We start from the raw sequence: 22,201 nt of genomic DNA on the forward strand, positions 1-22,201 counted from the left end.
TTTCACACAAAATAGAGTGTGGAATTAAATCTTACTTAGGAGAGAGTATGATGACATCAGAAGGGTTTGAGAAAGTTGGTTATTGCAGTTTTGCTAAAAAAAAAAAAAAAATCCAGATAGATCTCAGTGTCTTCTGCATAATGGAGGCTAAGACCATACTATATGCTCAAAGGAGGCGAATATATCTAATAAATCTTAAATAAAGATTTGTTGACAAAGAATTACAATTTGTATAACGGAGGAAGAAAAAGGTTAATGTTTCAGGTAAGACTATTTGGTTGCACTTTTTCTTTAGATTTTGGGACATCATTACCAAAAGCTGACTATTAGAACTTAGCTTAAATATCAGTTTATGCTGCTGCCTGAAGAGTAAGCCTATTTATGTGGCAGCCACAAGATAATAAAATGGTCTAATACATGTTTAAATATACTCAGTATATAAGGCTTATGTAAGTTTGGCCAGAGATGCAGTAGCGCGCGCTCCAAGTTCACTGGACTGTGACGTTGCGTCGTGTTTCCTATAAAGCCTGCAAGCGCGCGCAGCCAAAGCAGCCGAGAGAGCACTACCTCAGTGAGGAGCTGGCGCAACATCTCAAGACGTCAACTCATTTAAACTCGAATACTTTATCTTGATATTTATCTTTAACCCTGGGGCTTATGAGGCTATTCTATTGGAGGTTTAAGTAGATTGGTTCCCAAATTTTGTTCAGACAATTTGGAAGGAAAACACACAAAACACTCGCACCTGCGCGAGGCTCCTCTTCAGTGAGTCCGGGACGCTTGTTTGCATTATGGGATGTATCTCGTTGGATCTGATACTTTGAACTTTATGCACGCGTTCTTATCGTAGGGATCTCTACTGAACAATAACATTAATTGATTTTTTCTCCACTGGAAGGAGGCGGCGTACGCAGTTATACGGAGCTTCACGGAGTCTGAGCTGCCTTACGAGTAACTTGTTCAGTTGGAGTGAGTGATACTGCAGAGCACCGACACCTTCTCTAAACACGCTGAATGAAAATGACTCCCAAACAAAGTACGGCTTTCATAGTCCTGCTTTTTCACTGCTTGATGCCGGCAAATGGTAAGTGGTCATCTTTTAAATCCATCATCTCTCATTTATCCTATCTGTGTTTCAAATTTATGACTTACTCTTTCAGGCTACCGAAAATATCAGAGATGTTGGTGTTGTGGTAGACTGGTGGTCGCACTTTGAAAGAAATCTTAAGTGTTCATTAATATGAATAAGCAGTGAATAAGCAGTTGCTTGTGTATACTAGTCTATGAAGCGCATCAAGTCCATTTAGCACCTGCGTGATTTTATAGCTGTTTGGATGCGCGCGCTCGGGATGCAGTTCCACTTTATTGCACAGGAGGGAGTTTAGTCCCAGCGAAGCACTGATTCTGAGCTTTAATAACGCTGTGTACCTGCTCAGCTTTGAGAAAGTCGTCGAACTGCCTGTTTATATCTGTATTGGCGCTCTAGTTTGCTTTGGCTGGTTTTCATGTAAGTGACTATGCGTGAAAAATTGGTCAGTAGTATAAAAAAAAAAATGCTGATTTGTCCATCCTCCAAATGCGCTTTGACACACAAGCCACATGATTTGGCAATATCAGAAAGTATCCTTAAACAACAGACACTGATTCCCAGCTTGAGAAAGTCATTAAGTAGTATGCACATTGTATGCACTGGCGCTGAAGTGTGATCCATCTGGCATTTATTTAGGCTCACTTGTTATAAGTGAAGCTCTGCTTAGTGAATAGTCTGCATTGTTTGACATCCACAGTAGGCCAACATGGTTTGAAAATCTTTGTTTTCAGTATGAATTCGAACCCAAAACAGTAGAATTGAGTGGAATGTCAAGTGTGAAAACAGAATTTGCGTTTACAGGAGAAAATTACATAACTGATACATGGCAGCTTGACTGTCTGGCTCCCTCAGCCCATAAAAAATATGTATATAAAGGGTGGATGTTGCTTAAGGATGCTGCAGATACACGTCTTCCTCTTAGTATCCAAACAAAAAGAGACTCCCTGCTTCGATCCAAACAGAGGAAATACTACTCCTCCCACCTGTAGCCATTTTGGTCCTCATGCTTTGTCTACAAGGTTTCCATGTAGATTTCCTTCACTGTCCACATGGTGAGCGTGGGAAACACACATGGAGGAAGTGGATGGAGAGGCAGGAGGCACCCTGGAATTGTTCTGGCCCACAGAGGTCAGGGAAATGTGGCACGCTACCTGAATAAAGATTCCTTCCCCAAGCTTATTGTATGACCATTTAACTGTAAATATAACTCCCTCATAAAATCACTGGGTATGAAGAGGTATGCCATTGTTTTCTGAAGGCCTAATAAGGGAGATGTTCACAACCTTCATTTGAACTTGAAGCAAGTATTAAAAAGTACATGGAATATTTGACAATACAAGATTTCGTAGCTAAATAATTTAAACCAAGCTATCAAGTTTCTGCTCTGTGAAATGCTCTCGTGGATTACAGTAAATATGTATAGCTGCCTTGTGGTTGTGCTGCATATGGAGAGAGCAATCAATGCACGGTTTTACAAAATAGCTGAGCTGATAGACTTTTGGACATTTGAAAGGATCAGTAGATGCAAAGTTATCTGTGAGCCTTAGCAGTATACTTTGATGAGACAGCTAGAATCTGATGGCTTTGTGTTGTATTTGTGGCACAATTATTGATTTCCTACTGATTGACTGTTACATACATTAGGGTTCTCAACCTTTTTGCAAGCATGCATCTTTAACTGTAGAATAAATTCTATGGACCAGCTCAGATTATTTCATGAACATGATCCAACTAATAAATAATATGCTCATTACTTAAATGTGTACAATAATCAATTCTTTCAATCATTCGCCCTTATTAACTGCTTTATCCAGTCAGGGTTACAGTGGATCAAAAGCCTATCCCTATGTTCAGCTTATGAAATATTTCAAATAATTGCTTTATTTTTGTGATTAGCTAAAATATGGAGTGTACTTTGCAAAATACTTACATAGTTACTAGAATGGTTACAGCAAATGAACATGTTAGTGTTATTTCTGAACTGTTATTTACTGTAAATTAGTCATTGGAGAACAGAATTCTTTGTGGATTACTCATCACCCTGATTGCTCATTAAGATCTGAGAATAAGACAAAAGACTTGGATCTTTCTTATTAAACATTTAGTAATTAGCAGTGGGACATTAGTAGAATATGCTTAATTGGTATAGATATTGCCCAGGGACCATTTCTAATAGACCATTTCTAATTTCCATTTCTAATGGAAATTTGACTTCCCATTTTGAAGCACTCTCCAGCCACTGAGGCAATACACTCTCTCACTGAAGTGTTTTAACATGTCTAGCAGCCAGTTTCACCAGAAGAACATAAGTCCGCCATCAAAGTGTAGTTTGAATTTAAATGGCCACTATGTTCAGGGTTACCGACCATAAAAAATTGCACCAAAAATTGCACCACATAGCATAGATTAGTTATAACATAGTCATAATTACAATATCTGCCATAAACAGAACTACTCGTTACTTTGTTAAAATGCACAGTCTTTACTAACTATAAATATATATATTTTTATTTTATACTTCTGTGAGAAGTAATAATAATGTTTTTATGTGGGAAATATTTTTGTGGGCTTTGATCACCAGGTATGGCCACCTTGCTGAAATACACTGTTTGTAACTGCACATACATACATAAAGGATCATAGGATAAACTACAAATAGGCTATTTTTATATCAGGCATCATAACAAGCATTTTAATCGGCTGGCGCAAATTGTCATCAGTCAGATTGAGATTACTGGCAAGGAACATCACAAAATATTAAAAACATTTTACAGTTAATGTAATGTCTCTCTTTATTCTTTATTCTACTTTATTCTGTCATTCACCATATTCAAATGCTGATTAATTTTGCAACAACCTCATTATGTTTTGTTGCTATGATTTGTTACTAAAATAGCATTGTTGCATGAAAGCCCAAGCAGAGCAAGCGTATAAAGTATATACTAGAGATGGATAATTTGAGTAATCACTTTACAGCATAGCCTATTTGGATTTCACTTAAATGACTAATATGAGAGACAGACCTTAAGTGAATAAATGTTCCACTGAGAAAGACAGATGTTAACTGCTTTCCTGTGTCTCAATCAAAGATGTAGTATTTCTTGTTTATGTCAGATCATGTTTCTTCTGTCAGAAGGCTTTCTGTGTGCACTGTGGAGGAGATCTGTGGCGCACTAGTACAGGAGGCTGAGAAGCGCACAGTAGATAGAGGTCAGCCAAGTGCAAAATCAGATCATCTTTCATTAAAGGAGTGGAATGTGTGAGCAGACTACAAATATACAGGGTCTCTCTGTATCTGAGAGCAGGTGCCAACACAAGGGCTGTGAATCATGTTAATGTTGGCTGTCTCTTGATCCTTCCAGTGTTTGCCAGTCTGACAGAGTTATTGTAGTAGGCAGTGGACCAGTGAAAAATGGTTACTAGCTCACCTGCATGCTTTATAAATGGCATAAATATGGGGATGATGCCAGTTTCCCCCATGCCTTGTGATAAACAGGTTACTTTCAGAGCCAGCTATAATGCATTTTCATACTTTTATATTGCAATTTCAGGGTGAATGTCCTTCACCAGTCAATGCAAATCCTATGAGATTTAGTGCATATTATGAGAGCTTATGGGATTCACTTCCACTTTTGAAGGATATAGTATGTATTGTTTGTTATACCCCAGAGTCTACAGTATAACTTTGAGTGGTATTACTGGTAAAACCTGACTCTGATGGCACTATTTGGCCGTGTGTTTTTTGCTTGCATTTTTGGGCAGTTTTTTTTTTTTTTTTTTTTTGGGGGGGGGGGGGGGGGGGGGGGGGGGGGGTGGCGGGTTGTGAGTCGAACTGTTCCCTGAAGACCGAAGTACTAGGTAATAAAATGTCTGTTCTTTTTGCTGTTGTCTTAACCTTGCTGCTTGCCAGAAGATAACTTGGAAGGAAGGCTATGCTTGTGTGTGAAAAGTCTCACTATTTAAGATGTACTAACATTCTCCTGTTTTGGCAGATAATTTTTGCACTTGTCAAGATATAAATGCCATGCCATTAGGTACTAAAACTTTTTCGGTTGATGACCCTCAGGGATATTCATTCCTTGAAACACAATGATAAACAGCAGAATGGATATGCAGTAAACAAAATAAGGGTGGTCATTCTCTGGGGAGTATCCAAGGGCAAAACAATGTATGCCTGTCTTTTACCCCTTTTTCTTTCATGACGCCTCTAACTTTTTTAACGCTTTTGTTCTTAGTGTCAGTGAACCTTGTGCCAAGGCACAGGAACTGTGATTCTCTATTGTTGTGTGCGTGCTCAAAAATGATTCCCTCCTCTGAGACGCCCTTTACGTGCACACTGCATCATACAGTGAGTGGACAGGAAGAACAGGGAGTCCTGAATTAACTGCAGTGAAGGGAATTCCGCACATTATGCCTTGCAATTTCAGGGCTGTTAGGTGAAATTTCCTCATCACACACAGACAATCCATGACTGATCTTGTAGTATAAAAGTAGGGCATTTCACAACCTCAATACATTGCTGAGGTAGAGCTGGTCTGAGTCACTTAGTCTGGTTCTAGTTTGTTGGAGAACTCAAATTAGCTTCAAATTAATTAATATTATTTAAAGTCAGTGATGTCTCCTTATCATTTGTGTTCCTTTAATGCTTCATTGGGAAATAATTCCTTACATGCACACACATTGTATCAAATGTTTCCTGTTCTCATGATACAGTATATTGGACTTAACTGAAGAAGAAATTTAGAAGATGAAGTATCCAATACACAGAGAAAGAGGTACATGAGTAACTCTCAGCTCGTGTCAGTGGCAGTTTAATGACTAGAACTGGAGCCCAGGCAAGTTTGCTAAATCCTGCCTCTCATATGTACCCAGGCTAAATTTTCATATATTCATGCCTGTTACATAGTTTTACTGGGCTTGTATAAGAACCACAATCCAAGCACCTTGAAGCACTGCAGCAAACTCTTTTCTGGCATTTTTCAGACACTGTTCTGAGGAATGCAGGCCACAGCTGTTGAAGAGGGGGCGAAGCTGCTTGTCGAGGTCAACCCTGGGCAGGAGTCAGGGGCAGGTGGGGGTGGAAAAAGGGGGGCACGTGGGCGCAGGAGAGAGATATGATGGAAATTTATAAGAAAGACCGCTTTTTAAGTACTGCTGGGGGCCCTGCTGAACAGACCAGCTGTAAGGATGAGCACTGAGAGTTTGTGGACTTTAAGTACTCACCAGTGTATGTGTGCAGGTCCACATCTGTGAGAATGTACTCATGGGAGAGGGAATGTGTGCATGTGTGTATTTTGTGTGTAACTGCCCATGTGCATAATTACTGGCTGACACCAATATAAAAGGAATGATGCAGATTTAAGTTACTGGCACATCTCATTGCAGGGATCAAAATCAATTAGCCATACTCTGGCTACTGGTTTTTCCCTCTCAGTCACTTACAGCCTCATACACTACTCTAACACATCTTAATGAGGATTTTTTTCCCCATATAGTTTTAATAGGAAATTTTGCAATAAATTACAAATGACATGGACCACATGTAGCTGGGGTATTAGCTGGGGAATTGGCATTGGAATGAAAAGGTTTTACTGACACAAGCTGCAGTGTTATAGTGTTCATTTATTTTAGTTTTATTAATTTCACAAACTTTGCTGGCACATAATGAGGCATATGTAGTGCAGGTTTTATTGTGCTTTTAAATATCATGAAATGGCATGACATCTACACTGCAAAACTAAAGAAACAGTCCTACAATTTATTAGACATGGAATACCATCACAATTAAAAGTGGTCAGGGAATACTGAAATGCTTTAGCTGTATTTAAAGTAAGAGTTTTTGATAGAGGGGAAGTAATCAGTCTGAGAGAGGTGGGGACACAAGTAATATCCCTTCCCTTTAACTAACTTTGGAGCATAAAACAACAATGATGTTATAGCAGTCTGGAAGGAAGTTCATATTAAGTAGCAACATTGGTGGGTAAGTTCATTCTTCCATGCAGCTGTGCTTTTATACTTACTTTCACAATGCACAGAACAGATTTAAATGGTTTTTGTATGTTTTGTGTGTGTGCAGGTGTCCAAGACTGAAGTAGTGCAGTGGTTGAAAGTCAGGTTTATAGGCATATTGGTTCAATCTGATGAAGCTTTTATGAACAAAGGGGAAATAGGGAAGAAGTGAGATAGTGTGTATATAGGACAAATAGAGAGATAAACTGTGAGTGATGGTAATCCCCATTAGGAACTGAAGACATTTTGTAACACTGCAGTTTTCCTTCTCTGACAAACTTTACATACTGTCCCTATATCTACTGGTAAATTAAATTAAGTATCTTTTGCAAAACAAAAAGCACAGTGAACAATGCTTTCTGAGGAGTAGAGTAAAACTGGACATCAGGGAGACTGACAGTGCTTCCTATCCTCAGCAAATCTCAATTCTCCATCAGCTATTTTAACTGACCACACACCAAGTGTAATTCTTCGGTTTAACAATATTTCTGTATCTTCCACATATAAATAATAATAAGACATAGAGCAGGCTGGAAAATCTCCATTAAAGTGGTTATGTAAGAGACAGGAAAAAAGATACTCTGAAGTAAACTGACTGAGTGATTTAAAGGAAGTTTCTGGTTTTGTGCTGATAGAGGTGCCCCCCCCCCCCCCCCCCCCCCCCCCCACCAAAAAAAAAAGGTTATAATTAATTAGATACAATTACTCATTGTAATTACAAAGCTGGTAACAGAGGCATAATGTTGCTGAATGCAATGGCTGTGTTGCGTTTCCTGCAGGGATAGTGTTGGACCCACAGCTGCATCCTCACAAAGACACACACCTGCGGCATGCTGGAGACTCCCTCATACTCATCTGCAGGTACTGTATTCTCATCTCCGAGACACATCCTGCATAGCTATAAATCTTGTTTCTATTGCTACTACTACTACTACTACTGCTACTACTACTACTGCTACTACTACACAAACATCTGTATGCTGTCATGTCTAAAGTATTTTCAGTTTCCTGACCCCACAAAAACTGTAGGACATTTTTTCACAAAATGTTACTTATTATGTCTGTGATTATGAGGATGATACATCACTTTTGTGTCTTGTATTGCTTCAGAGGAATTCAGGCCTACTTCAGAAGCTGGATAGTTGGTGTGAGAGACCAGAAATTTTTTTTTACTCTGCTTAATCCTATTGATCTTAAATTTCAGCCTAATTTACCTCAGCACTTAAATTAAAACAGATAAGAATGGTAATTCTTCCTAAGGCATTACACATTCAGTGACTCCATGAACCAATCAATATGGTCTCATTTGTTTAAATCATTCCAACTGGTACAGGAAGGTGGAAGTAATGAGAAATGAAACATGCATATTTATTAAATATTTATGGAGACTTGCATCATGCTGGAATCATGTCAGGAATGCTAACCCCTTTGGGCCTGCGGAGTGTGACGCTTCCCTACAAGGTCAATGTCTCGGATTTGTCCATTCTATCTGTCTCATTATAGGGGACTAAATTTGTTTGACCTCTCAGTGTGGAGGCAAAACCACTGGTATGTCAGACATGGTATGTTTGCTGCTCTTCTGGGATCTGTTTAATGCGAACTTGTTTGAAAAGTGTATTGCTAGAACACGCCATCCAAGAAAAGCCACATTCCCATGTGAAAGTCAGACTTATCAGAATGCATTAGAAATTTGAAATACTTCAAAATAAATAATTAAATCATTAAATATAGTAGATATATGGATGGAAAATGGTATGAATATGAATATATGGTGTAGCAGTTAAAAGAAATGAACAGAACTGTTAAATATTTACTGTGTACTTACTAACTTGAAAAGTTAGGTTTTGTGATACAAACACCATTTAATATCTCCTTATGATTATTCTACATTTGAATCAGTGAATTAGGCCAGTTGTGTTATCTGTGGATATTCCTTTATGTTATTCTTAGTAGTCATTATTGATTTTTGGATTAGGGGGTCTACCCAGCTGCAGTGGAAGCTGGCCAGTAGGGATCTGAGCTCTGAAGGGGTCCAAGTTGAACCATGTGAGCTAACTACAAACTGCAGCAAGCTGGTGATACACAACCTGAAGTACACAGACACAGGATACTACACTTGCAGTCACGACAATTCCAGAGAACATGAGAGTTCCACGTATGTCTTTGTCAAAGGTAAGTTATGGTCATTTAGATGGCTCGTTTGTTTACTTTTTCCTGGAATACACCTCAGACTAAAGACGATATAATTGGGATGATCATCATTTCTAGGGTTAGAAACTGTTCAAAGCTCAGTGACAGTATCTGTTCTATTGCTGTGAGCATGGATTATCAACATCATTATATTCAGTCCTTTTTTAATTTTTTTCTCTCATGTTTTGGTGATTTTTTTTGCTAAAATGTTTGTTAAAAAGTCTTTAGAACAAAAATCTTTAGAAAAAAATCTCTAGAACTAAATGGCCCAACAACAATTTACAAGGCCAAAAGATCCTAGCACAATATTAGTTCCTGATATTTTTTCAGTCAGTAACTGATTGTGAGATACCAATTGTGGAAGATCTCCAGTGCTTTGAAATATGTAATGCGTGGCTCCATTGAGCACTTCTTTGAGGTTTAAACAAAAACATGAAAATGGCAATCTGGCATTGAGGCCTTTTTGTAATAACATATTTATGATCGCACACTGAAAAGACATTTATATCAAATTACACAGACAGAACTCAGCTGTTCAGGGACAGAGAGACAAAGATGCAGGGACAGAATAGTATTGGTACAGGGCTGGATGAGTGTTGGGAGATGGAAATGGAGTTTGATTGTGTTGGAAGCTCTGGTCATTGACTATTATTTCCTGCTTGGGCTTTTGTTTTCCCAGTTTCTTATTGAGTGTCACAGTGGCAGTGTGTGACATAAATTTCAGCAGATGCCTCATGTTAGATAATCACATGTACATAAGTCCATATAGTACATTCTAATATGCATATGTATTTTTTGTGCACAGATCATCATCATCCATTCCTGGAGACATTCAATGCAAAGATCCTGTTTGCATACAGGAATGACAAATTTCTGGAGATCCCTTGCAGGACAACATCTCCTAGTCAAAATGTTACTTTGGAAACAGTGAGTATTTCTTCACCTTGGTATTTCCCACATTGTGAAGCCATATATTATAAGACTTTATAAGAAACTTTGTTATGCCATCATGAGCTAATATAAGATGCTTCTGGGTGTCATTAATTGCAATATGTGGTTGCACTGTGAGTACTCTTTCCAGCTTATATGTTCCTGACTGCTTTCATTGGACATGTTAACATTGCAGACAGTTTATTACAATGAGGTTTTGAAGGAAGTATGGGACTGTAAGCATTTTCCAGGTTTGCGTCCTTCAGATCTTTTCTGGAGCATTTGGATATGTACAGATACATTGACAGAGGTGCAGGGAAGCTTGAGACGGGTTGTGGAGCCACCCGGTCTACTTCCTTTAAGAATAGGAAGGTGGTTGTAGACTTTTTCCATCCAGAATAGATGTTGACTATAAATACAACCACCATTTTATGCATGATTGTCATGTAATATGTAGTAGGTAGGAAAAACAGCTGGCCAAGCGAAGTCAAGGAGGTTGATGAACTCAAATCATGATAAAATTTCCAGTGTGTGCATATTGTCTATTTGCTCTTAAGCTGTAAGCAAATCTGCTCTGCCATGGACAAATACTTCTCAGTTAGATGTTACAAATTGCTGTGTGACCTTCCTGCTGGTGGAACATCTGTGGCATTCATCCTACCCATTTCCTTCCTTCCCTCTTTTTCTAAAATCATGATAGAACAAAAGAAAAGTATTAAACAAAAGATGTAACATTACACTCTAAAGATGTTTTATGTCTTACCACATACAGTAAAGACCCACAGATCTTAATTGCTTTACATGTGATTTGCTCTTATCATGTATCAGTATGTATCAGTTTTCAGTTGAACCTAACTTGCTCTCATAGAAAAAGAACTGGTGGATGACCTCAAGACTGATCTTTTTTAGATTCCCCCCATGAAGGACTCTGTCAATGGGATGTCATGGGATCCAAAAGTGGGTTTTAGGATTCCACTGGGTCCTTATAAGAGCTACGAAAGGATCACATGTGCCACCAGTGTGAATGGCAAAAAAGTCACAACAAGCTTCATCTTACTACATCGTAGTGAGTGCTTTTTAACATTGTTCTCAGATATAAGGTGGTCACATACAGCAGTTATTGAACCAACATCTGTGGTTGTAATATTTAATGTGTAACAGTATACATTCATGTGATGCCCAACACTTTGTTCTGTATAGGCAATGTTCTGGAAGATGTACAGATCACTCCTGAGCATCCAAGAGTCCTGGTTGGAGACACCCTGACCCTCACCTGTTCAGGAAACACCACATTCAATGGCAGGATTGAATTTGATTGGCAATTCCAAAACAGGCCTGTACGTTTTTATGATAAATCAATAGCAATTATTTATACATCATGAAAAACAGTCTGTGTTTATACGAGAGATCTCGAGTCCTTTTGTCCCACATACACTATATGGCCAAAGGTACATGGGCACCTATGGAACTCAAGTTCCTCCACACCAACCATGGCAAACCATTTCTTTATAAAGATGTCCCCTTTGTGCACTGGGGCATTGTCATGCTGGAACAGGTTTGGGCGCCTTAGTTGCAGTGAAAAGAAATGAAGACCCGTACATGGCTATGAGGGTCTTCATCAAACTGCTGCCACAGTGTTGGAAGCACACAATTGTCTCTAGAATGTCTTTGTATGCTGTAGAAATAAGATTTCCTTTCACTGGAACTAAGGCACCCAATGCTGTTCCAGCATGACAATGCCCCTGGGCAGTAAGTGAAATCTTTATAAAGACATGGTTTGCCAAGGTTGGTGTGGAAGAACTCAAGTGGCCTGCTCAGAGCCCTGATCTCAACTGCACAAATTTCCTTTGAGATGAACTGGAATGACGGCTGCTCACCAGGCCTTCTTGGCTGACATCAGTGCCCAACCTCTTGCGCTCTTGTAGCTGAATGGGCAAAAATGCTCACAGCCACATTTCAATATCTAGTGGAAAGCCTTCTCAGAAGAAAGGAGGCTATTATAGCAGCAAAGGCGGAGCAACTCAATATTAATGCCCATGGAATTTTTGCTTTAAAATGGGATGTTCAATACTCATGTGTCTACATACTTTTGGCCATATAATGTATAATATTGAGTTATTTTGGTAAAATATAAATTTACTAGGTTAGGGTATTAATAGAAATAATAATGACCACAAATGAATTGCTTTTCTGTATGCCAGGTCAGTAGGACCCATAACACTTATAGGAGAAAGAGTGACCCTAATAAGGTCGTTGTAATGAGCAGCAAACTAACTATACCCAATGTGACTGTGGAGGACAATGGCATTTACATTTGCACAGCAACAGTGGATGGCTCTAAGAAGCATGCTTCAGTCAAGGTCACTGTACATGGTGAGTATGTGATGGATAGATTCTGTGCTATTAATTTATTTTTTTGTTTTAGATAATGAGAGATTCTTTTGTTACACTTTGTAGAGCATCCGTTCCTAAGTGTGACCCCTGGAACACATAAGGTTGTCAGTACTGAAGAAGGTAAAAAGTGGGACTTTAAACCGCAGGTCAGTGCTCTGCGTGCACCAGACAAAGAGTTGTGGTAGGTTCATAAAATTGTTTTATAACGAACAGCAATCCCTAACGAAGTGATTAATAGGAATAAGTGAAGTAGAGATTCTCTGTAATTTCCTGTAACAAATCTTCACAGGTACAAGGATGGCTTCCCCATTAACGCCTCCTTATGCTATGACATAATGGACTATAAACTCATTATCAAGGAGGTGAAAGAAAAGGATGCAGGGGTCTTTACCATTGCTTTATCCAACCAGAAGAATAGGCTTCACGGGAAGATAAGCTGCACTTTTTTTGGCAGTGGTAAGGCAACCAGTATACCTGTAATATTTTGCCTGAGTCTGATAGCAGCCCTGCATAGAACCCAGGTGCTGCAGGAAGCTTATCCCCAAACCACAGCCTTAGGATACTGAGACTGAATGTAGAGCAGAATTCCTGTGTTCCTCAGACGGGGAATAAATTGAAGGAAAAACTAGTGGCTCTGATGTGCTGTGGGGGGATTTTGCTAGGAAGGATTGGGTCCACAAATCAATACAAAGTTATACTGACTGATCACCTTTATCCTATGAAGAAACATTTCTATCCAGATGGGAATGTATCCTAATGTGAGTCTTCCAGATAATGCCCCGTCCACAGGGCACAAAGTGAGGTTTCTCAGATACAATCTTGAAAAATATCCACTTACTTTCAGAATAAATTGTAACAAAAATATGTTCAGTTATAAAGTATAATGAGGTCAGTTATACAGTCAGTGGTAGTTTTACTTTCTAGATATTGCAGTTAATACAGCCTAATTAGATTATGCTCTCTGGAAGCAAAATGCTGTCGAGCTGTCTTATTTGTCTGCATATTTAATACGGCTGTGTGTGGTAAGAATGCTGGTAACAGAGGCATAATGTTACTGAATGCCTTGGCTGTGTTGTGTTTCCTGCAGGGATAGTGTTAGACCCACAGCTGCATCCTCCCAAAGACACACACCTGCAGCATGCTGGAGGCTCCCTCATACTCATCTGCAGGTACTGTATTCTCATCTCCGAGACACATCCTGCATAGCTATAAATCTTATTTCTATTGCCACTACAACTACTATGAAAATATCTGCATGCTGTCATGTCTAAAGAATTTTCTTTTTCCATACACCACAAAAATTGTAGGATGTTTTTTACTAAATGTACACTTATTACATCTGTCATTATAATGATGATACATCCAAACATATCACTTTTGTGTCTTGTATTGCTTCAGAGGAGATGAATAATCAGGCCCACGTCATAAGAAGGATAGTTGGTGTCAGTCCAGAAACATTTTTTCGGATGATGCTTATGCTTAATGCTCTTAAATCTCAGCCTAATTTACCCTTGGCACTTAAATTAAAACAGATAAGAATGGTATTTCTGCCTAGGGCATTATACATTCAGTGACTCCATGAATGAATCAATATGGTCTCATTTGGTTAAATCATTTTAATTGCTGTGGAAAGGTGGAAGTAGTGTGAAATTAAACATGCATGTTTACTGAATATTTATGGAGACTTGCATCATGTTGTAATCATGTCAGGAATGCTAACCCCTCTGGGCCTGCCGAGTGTGACGCTTCCCTACAAGGGCATGTGCTCTTAGTGTCTTTGATTTGTCCATTCTATCTGGCTCATTATGAGGGACTAAAGTTGTTTGTCCCCTCAGTGTTGAGGCAAAACCACTGGTATGTCATACATGGTATGTTTGATGTTCTTCTGGGAACACACCATCAAAGAAAAGACATGTTCCCATGTGAAAGTCGGACTTATCGGAATGCATGAGATTAACAGAGCAGATATCAAACAGTTAAAAATAAACCATTAGATCATTAAAAATAGATATATGGAAGAAAAATCATTGGTATGAATACCCAGATGTATAAATGCATCTGCTGATGCTTCTGTACTATGGGTGTAACACAATGCCATTATTTGTGTCTGTATCTTTATCTGTTTAGTGCTCCAATTATTTGGATCTTTATCTGTATTTGGATTTAACTTGGAAGTCTAGATGGAAAACATTAAAAAAAAACAGGGCTGCAGGGAAATTAAATGATTTTTCATTCATAAATTATAATGACAAATAGCAATTTGCAGAACATAACTTTATGTTCAACATCTGCTAAACTTGTATAGTTCCTCAACCGCAGCTACTTCATTCAAGTTCATAACTAGTCTCAACCAGATGCCTCACGGAGGTTTCTGGCAAGCTTATTTACATTATTTAATGTGACTGAGTAAGCTATTTTTATCTTTCAAAAAATGCAGTGTTGTCTTTCTCAAATCAGGGCACTACTGATTATAGTTGACAACAATACTATTTATTCTAATACTAATATTGGAATACTATTTTATTACATTTACTTAAAATTTTTGGCTTTGTTACATTCTAGAAAGATCAGAAAAATTTGCTGGACACTCTATTAGAATCTACTATAAGGCTTGGATGTAGTGCTGCTGCTAGTGTAGATGGAGTCTTTTTCATAAACAATGGAGCATTCATTCAATTACAACGACAACAACAACAACAACAACAAAAACATGCACAGTAACTGCACATTCATATTTGTAAAAATTAATTAAATGCTTATATTTTGGAGGCCCCAGCATGTTGGCCTGTGCACAGTGTGTGGGTTGCATGGGCTATATGGAGTGATGGGTCTATAAATAAAAGCATATTTCTATTGCCACCTAGCCAATTATGTTAGCTAGTGGAATCTTTGCTAGGATAACCTGACATTACCAAAGAAAATAATCTAACTTTGTAAAATATAAGCAGCTAATGTTAGCAAATTAGTGAAACTTGCCATAATATTTTTTTTTTAATTAGATGTAGTCCATGCCTTATAGAGAGATCAAGGAGACACTTCATTTTGCTTACTCTAGCATAGTGAAATATTTTCCTGAGGAAGGGCCAGGGGCACTCATCCTAACTGAAGGTCTAAATAAAAATCTAAGTAGTTAAAAATAAGTTTATTTTCTTGGAAATACTTGGAGTACAAGTATTCAATTTCAATAATACTCAAGTAAAGTATAAATATGGCAAAAAACAGTTAAGTATAATCAGAAAGTACAACTAGTCAAGTATTGCCCACCCTTCACGTTTATGAACATTATCTTTGTCATGCAAGCTTCATTCTCGAGCATAATTGAGCTCATATTACATGAAAGTAAAAACCTTCCACTCTACTTTGTGACTTTTTGTTGTTTCACAATAGGTAATGTTTCTTAGCTTCCAAACCCCTCTGTAACAGAAAAACACTCTTTGTTAGGTTCCCCAAGAGAGACAAGTAAAAAAAACCCAAAGGGTTCTAGATTTAACCTTTTTTTTCAGCTTTTTAGTATTGGAGCTTTGGTTTTCTAATGAAGTTTTTATTTTTTGCAGAAATAATACCATTAAATGAGTTGCTTGAGTGAACACATCTCTGTACCCTATAAGTAACAAACTTCAATATCTCAGTTTCACAATATAAACACCATCTAATATTACCTTACAACAATGATACTACTCTTGCTACTAAACTACTACTACAGTGAATTAGGCCAGTTGTGTTATCTGTGGATATTCCTTTATGTTATTCTTAATAGTCATCATTTTTGGATTAGGGGGTCTACCCAGCTGCAGTGGAAGCTGGCCAGTAGGGATCTGAGCTCTGAAGGGGTCCAAGTTGAACCATGTGAGCTAACTGCAAACTGCAGCAAGCTGGTGATACACAACCTGAAGTACACAGACACAGGATACTACACTTGCAGTCACGACAATTCCAGAGAACATGAGAGTTCCACGTATGTCTTTGTCAAAGGTAAGTTATGGTTTTAGATAGGTCATTTAGATGGCTCGTTCGTTTACTTTTTCCTGGAATACACCTCAGACTAAAGAAGATATAATTGGGATGATCATCATTTCTAGGGTTAGAGTTAGGGTTACTGTTCAGAACTCAGAGACCCCTAGAAATGTCTCTTTTAATGCTGTGAGCATGGATTATCAACATCGTTATAGTCTGTCCTTTTTGAGAAAGTGTGAATGTGATAAGAGTTCCTTCGGGATTAAGTAAAATGTGTTTAATCGACATGTACAAATAAGACTTTTTCTCTGATGTGTGGGCAACTGTTTATCTATTTTATACTGTTTTGTTTTTGCTACATTCCACAGCACAAGTATTTGTAACAAAAACACAAAAAACATCTTTAGAGCTAAATGGACCAACAACTGCAGCATTTACAAGGACAGAAAATACTAGCACCGTATTAGTTACTGTTATTTTTTCAGTACAGAACAGTCAGTCAGTGACTGTGTGATGCCAATTGTGGAAGATCTCCAGTGCTTTGAAATATGTAACATGTGGCTCCACTGTGCACTTCCCTGAGGCTTTGACAAAAACAGGAATCAGCCAACCTGGCAATGAGGCCTTTTTGTAATAACATATTAATGATCACAAACTGAAAAGACATTTATTGTGTTAAGATAGGCAGACAGACCTGAGCTGTTCAGGGACAGAGAGACAAAGGTGCCGGGACAGGAAGGTATTTGTACAGGGCTGGATGACTTTTGGGAGACGGAAGTGGAGTGTGATTGTGTTGGACGCTCTGGTCATTGACTATTATTTCCTGCTTGGGCTTCTGTTTTCCAGTTTCACAGTAGCAGGGTGTGAAGGAAATTTTGGCAGATGCTTTATCAAATTTCTTATTAAAATTTGCCTACTGATCTTCAGCCACAATTTATTGTATTATTTTTTGCAGAAGTATAAGGTAACCCATAGACCCATTTCCTAAAGCACCAAAAACCTATTACACTCTGCCCAATAACAAACATTTTTATTTTAGTCTTACAGTTCACTTACAGAATTTTGAAAATGTACAAATAGTATGTCACAACATACTGTTTAAACAATCAAAATGTTTGTAATGGTTGACTCGTATTGCCTGTGGAATGATGTAGCCACAGTGGTTGGGAGGAATATTAGATAATTAATTTGATTAAAAAATTACATAATCATATATGCATAAGTACATATAATACATACATACATACTTTATATTTATACTACACATATGTATATTTCATGTGCAGATCATCGTCATCCATTCTTGGAGACATTCAGTGAAAAGATCCTGTTTGCATACAGGGATGAAAAATCTCTGGAGATCCCTTGCAGGACAACATCTCCTAGTCAAAATGTTACTTTGGAAACAGTGAGTATTTCTTCACCTTGCTATTTCACACATTGTGAAGCCTAATATTAAGACTTTATAAGAAGATGTCATCATGAACCAATATAAGATTTTGAGTGACAGTGGTGAATTACATTTATTAATGAGGCATTGAAGGAAATATGGAAATGTAAGCATCTTCCAGGTTCTCACATGCTTCAGACATTCATTGAATGTGTACAAATACATTGGCAGAGGTGCAGGGAAGCTTGAGACGGGTTGTGGAGCCACCCGGTCTATTTCCTTTAAGAACAGGAAGGAGGTTGTAGACTCTTTCCATCCAGAACAGAAGATGCATCCAGAATAGAAGATACATTGACAGAGGTGCAGGGAAGCTTGAGACGGGTTGTGGAGCCACCCGGTCTACTTCCTTTAAGAACAGGAAGGAGGTTGTAGACTCTTTTCATCCAGAACAGAAGATGCATCCAGAATAGAAGATACATTGGCAGAGGTGCAGGGAAGCTTGAGACGGGTTGTGGATCCACCTGGTCTACTTCCTTTAAGAATAGGAAGGAGGTTGTAGACTTTTTCCAACCAGTGTAGAAGATGTTGACTATAAATACAACCACCATTTTATGCATGATTGTCATGCAATATGTAGTAGGTAGGAAAAACAGCTAGCCAAGCGAAGTCAAGGAGGTTGATGAACTCAAATCATGATGCATTCTCTAGTGTGTGCATATTGTCTATGAGCTCTTAAGCTGTAACCAATGCTGCTTTGCCATGGACAAATACATCTCTGTCAGATGTTACAGATTGTTGTGTGACCTTCCTGCTGTTGAAAATCTGAGGCATTCAACCTACCCATTTCCTTCCTTCCCTCTCTTTCGAACACCATGATAGAGCAAAAGACATGTAACAAACAAAAGTTGTGAATTGATACTCCAGATATGTTTTACACCTTACCAAATAGTTACATCTTACCACATAGCCCTTAATAAGTAACAGTTTTCAGTTGAACAACCTTGCTCACATAGTGAAAGAACAGTTGGATGACTTCAAGACTGATCTTTCCTTTTTAGCATCCTCCCATGAAAAACTCTGTCAAAGCACGCATGTCATGGGATCCAAAAGTGGGTTTTAGAATTCCACTGGGTTCTTTTAAGACCTATGACATGATCACCTGTGCCACCATGGTAAATGGAGCAAAAGTCACATCAAACTTCATCCTCCTACGTCGTAGTGAGTGCTTTTTATTATTAATGTTCTCGAATATACAGTGGTCAATTTCAGTTAATGATCCAACATCTGTGTTTGTAACATTTAATGTGTAAAAGTATACATTCAATGTGATGACTTCCTTTGTCTTGTGTGTAGCCAGGGTTCTGAATAATGTACGCATCACTCCTGAGCATCCAAGAGTCCTGGTTGGAGACACCCTGACCCTCACCTGCTCAGGAGACACCACTTTTAATGGCAGGATTAAATTTGATTGGGAATTCCAATACAGCCCTGTAAGTCCTTAGGATCTTGAGTCACTTTGTCTTGCATATAATATTGAGATTGTTTTTGGTTAAATATAAATTTGCTAGGTTAGGGTATCAATAACAATAACATATACTTCTCCATATGACAGATCAGTAGGACTCACAACACTCATGTGAGAAGGAGTGATCCTAATAAGGTCATTGTAATGAACAGCAAACTAACTATACCCAATGTGACTGTGGAGGACAATGGCATTTACAATTGCACAGCAACACTGGATGGCTCTAAGAAGCATGCTTCAGTCAAGGTCATTGTACATGGTGAGTATGTGATGGATAGATTCTGTGTTATTAATTTATTTTTATTGTTTTAGAAAATGAGAGATTTTTTTGTTACACTTTGTAGAGCATCCGTTCCTCAATGTGACCCATGGAACACATAAGGTTGTCAGTACTGAAGAAGGTAAAAGGTGGGACTTTAAACCGCAGGTCGATGCTCTGCCTGCACCAGACAAAATAGTGTGGTAGGTTCATAAAATTGTTTTATAATGAACAGCAATCCCTAATGAAGTGATTAATAGGAATAAGTGAAGTAGACATTCTCTGTAATTTTCTGTAACAAATCTTCACAGGTACAAGGATGGCTTCCCCATCAATGCCTCCTTATGCTATGAGGTAATGGGCTATAACCTCATCATCAAGGAGGTGAAAGAAAAGGATGCAGGGGTCTTTACCATTGCTTTATCCACCCAGAAGTATGGGCTTCACAGGAACATCAGCTACACACTTTTGGTCAATAGTAAGGCAACAGAGTCAAATACTAGAATGAGAATGGGTTTGTCTGTCCTTTCTCTTCAGCCTTATCTTTTCTGGCCCTATTAGTTTACTATGGCTGAAATGTCTAAATTATTTTTGTGTGGGCTAGATTGACTTACAATGGTTATTAAACAAAATGACCACATTGGAGCCGACAGATCAAGTGTAATGGCTTAAGAAAAATTGCATATGAGTACTATTTAAAACAAACTACTGAATAAAGAAAGCTATATTCAGCAGTTTGTATTTGTATTTAACAGAAAGGGCAATTTGTAATACCACTGTGGTAATGAAAGGGGATTTAGTACATTTATTTAACTGCAGTACAGTAATCTTTGGGCTTATTGAAGTACACAGATATATAAACCTTTGATGTGAGATGGCGCACAATCAAATCAGTCTCATAAGGCCTGAAAAAGGAAAGTTTTTGCATATACTCATAATTTTGCTAACTGAGAATTTGCTAATCACCCCATTTAAGGTTGAGGTTCATCTTCTGCTGCATATAAACATTTCTAATTTTGCATCAGTCTCTGGCTTTACACACATTACACAATCAGGCCAATATGAATAGCAAATGAGTTATAGCTGTGGAAGTGGTACAGGAAAGACCTTTTAGAGCATTCACAATAAAAACTCAAATTATCTTACACATCTAACTTTGTGCTATTAGAAGGACTGATGTTAATTACAAGAAATTATTATTTCAAGAACTTTGTTTACCAAATTTGGGACAGAGAGGGATTAGTAATGTCAAAGTACCCAATTTCTGGTGTGGAGGTAAACAGATGTGGCAATGGAAACATGTTACTTATGTATTAAGATCTGATTTCGGTAGGGTAGCATATTCATCAGAATAATTGTCATTGTTGGAGAGAAATAGCAAAAGCCTTCCTCTTTACATTAAAACAACAATTGAAATGACTAGCCTCAGCAAAAAAAATCCCCACCACATATCCACAGAATTTCAATATATCATATTAAAGTGATGCTGACTTGCAGGGTTGCTGTGTTAATGATTATGGTCAGAGGTGTGCAGAATGAACTGAGGTGATCACCGGTACTGGTGTGTGGTGATAGGTCAGTTGGGTCTCTCATCCTCATACAGGTGAGAAGTTATCAGCCAGCAAGGTCCAAGAGTCAGCCTTATCTCAGTCAGCCAGAGAGTGGGGGCCTTTCCTTTGAGTGATGATGCATGCCTCGGACCTTCTACTGTCTACTGCTTCCTCTTTGGCCTCCACTCTCATTAATCCAATTGTTACTAATTGTTGGCCTCTAGCTTGCTTGTTCCTTTCACTTCATACTCTCTTTCTAATAACCCTTTTGCCTCCATCTCCAGTTTTTCAAATCCATATTATGTGTGTCTCCACAGTGAAACCCAGAATATCTGAAGAAGAGGTGGCTCCTGTAGGCCCTCAGACTTACAGGCTAGGCCAGGAGCACCAGCTTACCTGTACTGTCTTTGGATTCCCAAAGCCCAATATCACATGGCTGTGGCAGCCCTGTGACCCTAATCCCAAGCTCACACAGTGAGTTGGCATTGCAAGAAGTTAGATGAAGTCAGCTACATTTAGCACATGTCCAGAATGATCAGAATGTTCCACAATTCCTCTGTTTATGTTGAACCATATACATAGCTTTGGAGCCAAACAGGATATTTATCTTGCAAATCCCGTAGCTCTTTGCATCTTGTGCTGCAATCTGGTGTTCCCCAGTTTAAAGGCCAGTGTGTTTGTGAACCTCAAAAATTCTGAGTGCTATCTGTAAACCCAAAATATATAGTGAGCATTAGCAAAAGAGCATGGTTGTAAAATCAGGCAAATATAAATGATAATTGTAAAGGAAAGAAATTTTGGCACATTCACAGTAAAAGCTTAAATTATCTTGCACGTCTAACATTGTGCAATTAGGACTGCTGTTAATTGCAAGTGATTATTGGTTCAAGAATTCTGTTTGAAAAAACAC

The 22,201-nt window shown here is 38.3% G+C and overlaps 1 protein-coding gene across 2 annotated transcripts in view; it reads left to right on the plus strand.

Moving 5' to 3' along the window:
• Positions 1-550: 550 nt before the first annotated feature.
• Positions 551-22,201, plus strand: part of kdrl (kinase insert domain receptor like) — a 43,500-nt gene continuing 21,849 nt past the window's right edge. The window contains exons 1-18 of one of the 2 annotated variants that reach the window (XM_034305890.2): positions 551-1,084; positions 7,879-7,960; positions 9,075-9,271; positions 10,095-10,216; positions 11,129-11,285; positions 11,420-11,556; positions 12,421-12,592; positions 12,677-12,794; positions 12,903-13,069; positions 13,701-13,782; positions 16,389-16,585; positions 17,854-17,975; positions 19,016-19,175; positions 19,311-19,447; positions 19,570-19,741; positions 19,827-19,944; positions 20,053-20,219; positions 21,609-21,765. In XM_034305890.2, the coding sequence (XP_034161781.1) occupies positions 1,015-1,084; positions 7,879-7,960; positions 9,075-9,271; positions 10,095-10,216; positions 11,129-11,285; positions 11,420-11,556; positions 12,421-12,592; positions 12,677-12,794; positions 12,903-13,069; positions 13,701-13,782; positions 16,389-16,585; positions 17,854-17,975; positions 19,016-19,175; positions 19,311-19,447; positions 19,570-19,741; positions 19,827-19,944; positions 20,053-20,219; positions 21,609-21,765 (2,534 nt within the window). In that variant the 5' untranslated portion in view covers positions 551-1,014. The remainder of the gene's footprint in view (positions 1,085-7,878; positions 7,961-9,074; positions 9,272-10,094; positions 10,217-11,128; positions 11,286-11,419; positions 11,557-12,420; positions 12,593-12,676; positions 12,795-12,902; positions 13,070-13,700; positions 13,783-16,388; positions 16,586-17,853; positions 17,976-19,015; positions 19,176-19,310; positions 19,448-19,569; positions 19,742-19,826; positions 19,945-20,052; positions 20,220-21,608; positions 21,766-22,201) is intronic. The other variant, XM_026917700.3, reaches the window with a different exon arrangement.

This window comes from Pangasianodon hypophthalmus, chromosome 7 (genome assembly GCF_027358585.1).
Source record: "Pangasianodon hypophthalmus isolate fPanHyp1 chromosome 7, fPanHyp1.pri, whole genome shotgun sequence".
Classification (NCBI taxonomy): Eukaryota; Metazoa; Chordata; class Actinopteri; order Siluriformes; family Pangasiidae; genus Pangasianodon; species Pangasianodon hypophthalmus.